This window comes from Oncorhynchus clarkii, chromosome 19 (assembly GCF_045791955.1).
Source record: "Oncorhynchus clarkii lewisi isolate Uvic-CL-2024 chromosome 19, UVic_Ocla_1.0, whole genome shotgun sequence".
Lineage (NCBI taxonomy): Eukaryota > Metazoa > Chordata > Actinopteri > Salmoniformes > Salmonidae > Oncorhynchus > Oncorhynchus clarkii.
Genome location: NC_092165.1, coordinates 44,978,716 through 44,985,675, shown reverse-complemented (window position 1 = coordinate 44,985,675; position 6,960 = coordinate 44,978,716). Strand labels below are relative to the sequence as shown.

Here is a 6,960-nt window from a genome sequence, read left to right as displayed (position 1 = left end):
CTGTTCTCAAAATGTAATTGAAAACAAAACACTGTCCTTAACTGAACCTAAAGTTAGACTAATGAAACTAGCTGGGCTGCTACCAAGTTTACCAGCTTCACTTGTAGTCCAGTTACTCCTTCCTGTAGAGAACTCAATTTCCAGGGGCTTCAAACAAATGTCTGTAAAGCTCTCGGTGCTGAACTACTGCAGCACCTTAAATGTCCCAGGTGCGTTTCAGCCTAACGAGGCTGAGTGGTCTCAGGTGTGGGTGTAGCACTGCAGCCTACAATGCTGGTTGGACATGGCTGACGCTCCAAACAGTGGCTTTCCTCGGTCACATCGCCAGGGGAGCCACAGTGCTTTATTCTTTATATATTGTAACAATTATAATCAGGTGAGTTGGCTGAAGATCTTGGATCGGGCTAACTCACAACCGTATGAAATAGAGCATTGCAGCAGCTCTACTCAACACATTTATATCTGAAATGTTCTGGAACGTTCTACTTCTTTGAGAAAGTCCATATACACAGTGTACAAAACATTAGGAGCACCTTCCTAATATTTAGTTGCACCCCGCTTTGCCCTCAGAACACCCTGAATTAGTTGGGGTATGTACTCGTCATGGTGTTGAAAGCGTTCCACAGGAATGCTGGCCCATGTTGACTACAATGCCTCCCACAGTTTTATCAAGTTGGCTGGATGTCCTTTGGGTGGTGGACCATTCTTGATACACACAGGAAACTGTTGAGCATGAACCCTAGCAGTGTTGCAGTTCTGGACAGACTCGGTCCGGTGCGGCTGTTCAAAGGCACTTAAATATTCTGAATGGCACATATACACAATCCATGTCTTAAGAATCCTTTAACTCATCTGCTACCCTTCATCTACACTGATTTTAAGTGGATTTAATAAGTTACATCAATAAGGAATCATAGTTTTCACCTGGTCAGTCTATGTCATGGAAAGAGCAGGTGTTGCTAATATTTTGTACACTGTGTAGAACACATTCACAACAGAATGGGAACAGAAAAAGGATGCCCCTAGGGCTCAATGAATGCAGGTTAACTACCAACCGTCAACAGTGGGACAAAGGGCTGTGTGGTGTGAGACGGTTGAGGGTGTGGCTGACTGGTCTATCAGGCTACAGTGCAATAAAAATCCTAATCCTCAAATTTCCAACATTCACTGTGCTCCTGTTCAGACAGGTTACTGACATCACCAATGGCAACCTGGGTTACTTCACTGAGGAAGAAGCTCACATAGGGTAAAATATTGCTTCAGAATTCTTTGTGGGCCATAGTTAAATCAAGAATCAACGCAACACGCTGTTCCAGCTTGCTATGCTAAGGACAGCTAAGTGCTAATTGGCCTTAGATGCTTAGCTAAGTGTTGCCTCATTCTATGTGTTTCTCAAGCATAATACAACAGAACCAGCTGTGAATTATGGCGGGATGGCACACGACACCTAGCTACACTTTATGGGTGGAAGAACAAAGGACCAGGTGCCAACAGACTCATCGCAAAACATACACAAGCTGGGGGGGTGTTGCTGTGGGGGGTGTTGTTGTGTGTTGCTGCCTTGCTATGTTGTCCTAAGTCTCGCTTTATATAGTGGTGTTTGTCCTATATATTATTTTGAATCCCCCATCCCCGCAGGAGGCCTTTTGGTAGGCCATCATTGTAAATCAGAATTTGTTCTCGACTTGCCTAGTTAAATTTAAAAAATGTAACCTGCAGATCAACTGCACTCTGATTCCCTGCCTAGAAGTGTAGAATATTTATGACCAATTGGAAAGTAAAGCAGAGACCGAGCTCCTTTCTTACATCTGCTTCTCCACGTGACCATCACAGCACCTTTCCCTTTTGCAGTCAAGGTTCAAACCGCTCTACCATGCATGTATAGGTAGATTAAGATCAAGGCTTCCCAAGGTTCAAACCGCTCTACCATGCATGCATAGGTAGATTAAGACCAAGGCTTCTCAAGGTTCAAACCGCTCTACCATGCATGCATAGGTAGATTAAGAGCAAGGCTTCTCAGTCACTACATACTTGTTTATAATAGGATGACTGAACCCATCTCAGGATAGGAGATCACACAGAGACCCTCGCCACACACCAGGGACTGTTCTAAAGATTGTGTGTAACCTAGTTGAGAGCACATCAAGTGCCCTGCATGCAGCAGCCACTGCAGAGGGGAGGATCCCCCAAGGTATCACCCATTTCAAGGACACACTCCCTCTAAATCCAGATTCTGCATGCTGCAATCTGGCAAGATGGAAGTTAAGCATGGAAGTTCAAGCAAATACTACCTTCAAAGTCAATACATGCACTTTTATCATAGGGCATGTCTCTATGGTTTAGGGTCCCATAGTATCATCCTATGGGAAACTTTTGACACGGACTGAGAAAATGTTGTTTGATAGGTTATGGAAACTGATGAAACTGAAGAGAATTTAAAACGGAATACTCTAGCTGCCAAATCAGAATGTTCTGAGACACTTGATCTGTATTGCAGAAGTGAACGCGTGTTTATGCATTCAGTCATTATACAGTTAATACATTGGATTGTTCTTTCAATAAGAATACACTGCTTCAATTCCCTATGTTAACCATGTTGCCATATAATCTGATAGAACCATCAAAAGGACAAATATCACAATTATACACAAATGTTATCAACATTTTATGAATACAGAAATCAAATCTCAAACAGAGGAACAAGCAGTCAAAATAGCGTCAAAGTGACATGTAATTATAAAGTACAGCAGTGCTACTTTGACATTTATACAAAAAAAAGCTCCCTGAAGGCTGTTTTAGAGAACAACATTAATGTCTCCTTAACAGAGCAATATGCTATTATTTACAGAACAATTTGTGCATCAAATAAACCAGCCACGAAGAAAACAAACGATGAGTGACTCACTTTCTGTGTACACAAGGTGTCGCTACTAAACTTCAATCCAAGTGTGCATTGATCATTCATCAAAGAAAGACTTTTACAACCTAGATACACAAGACAAGGCTATAAAATGAACTGACAAGCTACGAGACACTTATGACATTTGGAAGTAAGTTTCATTCTGGTTTAATCACAGCATCCTCTCACCTGTTCCTGTGAAATCTACAAATATCACCATCAATGCACACCAGGAATCAACACCACCACATGTCAACTACCGCCATGTCATCACTCAATGTGCAAAATGAGAAAACATGACTAACACAGAAATGTCCTTAACGCCAGCCTCCCCACCATTGGTTCACAGGCTGAGATCCACCTAATCCAAAGCATAATGAGTGAGGCATTTCATACGCATCTTTTTTTGCATGAGGCATTGAGTTTGAGGAAATGTCCTAGCCTTTTGAAAGTGGCAGTTTGCGTAAAGAGAAAAGTCCATGGCTTTTTAGAATGAGGCTATTGATTTATTAAGAGTCCACTGCATAGTTTGTTTCTATCCTAAGGACCGTTTGAGGGTGGCTAGCCTCTGGAGGAGCTGCTGCTGGCGCGCTTTGAGGCGTTTCCTCTCCTGGGCCTGGTGCTTCTCTCTGCTGTGCAGCTGGAGAAGGTACTCTGTCGCCTGGGTCAGGATGGCCACCTTGGGAGTCTTGGCCGACTCTACCAGGCCCGGGATCTCATCCCGCAGTGCCAAGAAGCGGGAGCGAAGGTCGTTCCGCCTCTTCCGCTCCAGGAAGTTGTGGTTCTTCCGGCGGTCAGTGTCCTCAGCGTCAGAGCTCTGGGGGCTGTCTGCAGAGGACCCTTGGGGGGAGATGGAGGCTGGGGAGTCTGGTTGCTGGTGGTGGCTGGAGTCTGGACAGAACCGTTTACATTGTGGTTCCTCATCCTCCTCCTCCGGGTCACTTTCAGGGGAAGGGGCTGCATAGTTGTGCTGCTGCTGGTGGACAGACATGTGGAAACGCTGTGGGCAGGGGTCAGCGCGGACAGTGACGGTCACAGCCTTACGGCTTCCCAACAGTCGGGCTCGGCTCTGCTTGCTTTCCACAGTCACCACATCAATCTCATCGTCATCATCATCTGTTACATCAAAAGAAACAACCACACATCATTACACATGCACAGGGGAGTTCCCTCACTTCCATAAAGAGGAGTCTTAAAGCCTCAGACTTCTGACAGGCTGTTAGTGGAGAGAACACTGGAAAATTATCTATTGAAGGATGAGGCAGTACTTGTCCTAAATCGTTTGGGCAAGGTGTTCTGGGGTAAACTATTAAAGGACAATCTATATTCTCATGAGCAAAGGAGAAGACCTGCTTTAGTTTAGTGTTAATCAAGCTTCGGTCATTCATGTCATGCCAAAATGCTGTATTTTTTTAAGTTAATGCACCAACGCCGATTTCAGCAGGCAGAAAGTTTATCGTCATGGGGCCTGGCGCCACATAATAAATCTCCAAGAACCCCACCTCCCACACTGTCATACAATTCTAGGAGGGAAGCTTGGTGCACAAAGCTTGTAGGGAGGTGTTTGTTTTTTTACTGGGCCTCCTGCATCTGTGACCTAAGCATTTGCAGCAACCGTTTACAAATCTTGGCTGAGGAAAAGAGACATTCTCTGAAAGTGAGAGAGATTATAGTTTGTGCAGGAGATAAGGGCTTAAGTAAAGCTGAATACTTTGACTCAGCAAATGTCAACGTCCAGCCTAGTGAAGGCTTTCCCCTGGCGGCCTCAGCTTGACGCATTGATTAGGCAACATCTAGCAGAGGTGAATCTATTTACTACATGGCCAGTTTCTTACCAGAGGAATCGGAGCGAGACTCAGAGCCCGATGATGCCGGTTTCCTACAGCTGATGGCTGGGAAGGTGAGCACAGACGCTGGGTCAACGCATTCTGCCACGGTGCTGGGCAATGTCGCATCAGGTTGGGTCGGCAGGGTGCACTGCACTTTGCTCACAGTCGCAAAGTTCTGGGGTGCTGGTGGGGAGAGACGAGCCTGGGCTGCAGCTGACAGGCGCTCGTTGACTTTCTCCAAGTGCTGACTGGCCGAGAAACTACTCCACATGCAGTCCTGGATAATAATGGAACTCATGTTCCCAAAAAGCTCCTCGGTGTCAGGTCCCTCGTACTCCTCATCCTGACCCAAGACCTTGGACAGCCAGCCGAACTTGTCTCCCGGGGGAACGTGCATGTTACCACCTAATGTCCTGGTGGGAGACATGGGAGGGGTGGGCAGTAGCTCAAACTTCTTCCATATGTCCTCACTTGGTGCGGTTGACTTGTAGAAGTCCTCCTCTTTGTCAAGGTCATCTAAGAAATAGTGCTGATAGCGGTCGTACTCCATCTCCCAACTGTCACAACGTGATACTCTGGAGTTTATTCCAAGCATAGATGATCACACTCGACTCCGATATTGGAGAAAATCTTCACACAACCTAAAAAAAAGCAAAGTAGTGCATCAGTCCTATTCTTTGAATATTTCTGCTACATTAATACGAATCTACACATTGTCTTTAAGATACACAATAAATCATCTTGTCGCATCCAATGCTGCGCCTTTAAACACGGTTATACAATCATCAGTACCATCCAGGTCCTTTAAACATTGTAACAGTGCATTCTAATCTTAGCCTGGTGCCTCCTACAAATTAGACTAAATTAATAATTGATTTCTTCCTGTGGGCGGTGATAATCTGGCCTTGTCTGGACACATGCAGTCTATTACGTAATCTAGTTTTATGCCCCGGTTTAACCTTCTAAAACAATCGAGAAAAACAAGACTCCTTACAGGTAATTGCGTAAATTGGCCAATGCCCACCACCGGTAGCCTAGGTTAGCCAATGGGTAGAAACCTCCATGTTTTGTAGGTGTGCTGCTTCGTGCCATATTAATTGCCGAAAGCGCATTGACACAAAACAAAATAGGCTAGTCTACTTCATTGAAATCGGCTATATTCGCTTTGTCTGGATGTTAAAACGGAACGAAGTAGCAGCCATTAAGTTATACAGATATAAAGTTCCATCTTCTGAGATGTTTGTAGGCCATCGCTTCATGAGGCTAGCTAGATTAGTTGTCTAAAACACTCACCGCTTTATCTAAGGATCACACTGCAATTCCTGGCACTGGAGTCTCTCCGTATCAGCTGGTATACTAGTAGTTGGAACTCCTCGAGGAAAATGGGTAAAAACCGTAAGAGATCACGCCGAACGAAATGTACTTAAACAAAGTATAAATTCGGTAGCTATTTCTTTCAGCAGGGTGTGTGAAAAAGTGGTTGAATTGATTCCGCCCACAGTCTGATAAATAGTAGCCACACAATGCGTTTTTTCGCGCCAGTGTGAAGACGATAAAGTAGGGAGTAGATATCTGCACTGGCGCTAGATCCGGGTGAACCCCTAGGCTCATTAGCATAAACGGGTACGCCCAGTTAAAGCTACACGCAAAGCCACTACAATTCATAGGACTTGGAGATGCAAATTCCTATGGATGAGATGATGAGATGATGCCTTCTGTCGATCAAGGAAATTATATTTAGGCTATTCAGTACTGTAATAGTCATTAACTTGCTTTTGAAAAACCTACAACTTTTCTTTGCATCCATAATTATTATTTTTTTGCCATTTATGTGTTCTAAATCATATCGTGGAACAGCTTGAGTCAGTGCCAGATGGGATGTGTGTCTTTACACAGCTCCCAGTGTCCTTCTTGTTTTATAATCCCCATGATCAATAACCAATATTGGTTATCCTGGGCTGAGGACGGGTGTGGGCTAACCCTGATACCAAATTTTAGTTGGTCCTGCACTCTACCCCACCCACCCAATCTGCCATGCCAGTACGACCCCCACCGATCTACACACTGCAGAGCTTTCTGGTACAGTATAGAAGTAAAAAAACGACACTCACTGGAAGTCCTGACATTTTAATTTTTTTATCTGATGATGGTTGAATAAAAAAATACCTCTCTCTTTAAAAAAAATATCATAATCTATCAAGATACAGTACTTTGTGTCCATACCAGATGAAG

The 6,960-nt window shown here is 44.4% G+C and overlaps 1 protein-coding gene across 1 annotated transcript; it reads right to left on the bottom strand.

The window, feature by feature from the left end:
- Window positions 1-2,652: 2,652 nt before the first annotated feature.
- LOC139375288 (protein L-Myc-1b-like) lies at window positions 2,653-6,305 on the bottom strand. The gene is made up of 3 exons (XM_071116919.1): window positions 6,022-6,305; window positions 4,735-5,369; window positions 2,653-4,015 (listed from the first exon to the last, which is right to left on the bottom strand). The coding sequence occupies exons 2-3, from the start codon at window positions 5,321-5,323 to the stop codon at window positions 3,435-3,437; spliced, it is 1,170 nt and encodes a 389-aa protein (XP_070973020.1). The 5' UTR covers window positions 5,324-5,369; window positions 6,022-6,305; the 3' UTR covers window positions 2,653-3,434.
- Between the last annotated feature and the right edge of the window lie 655 nt (window positions 6,306-6,960).

Excerpts from the sequence above, each read along its gene's own strand:
- LOC139375288 (XM_071116919.1), bottom strand. The coding sequence starts at position 5,323 with ATGCTTGGAATAAACTCCAGAGTATCACGTTGTGACAGTTGGGAGATG. Across the intron at positions 4,016-4,734 it reads GTCTCGCTCCGATTCCTCTG|ATGATGATGACGATGAGATT; the intron begins GTAAGAAACTGG and ends TTGATGTAACAG.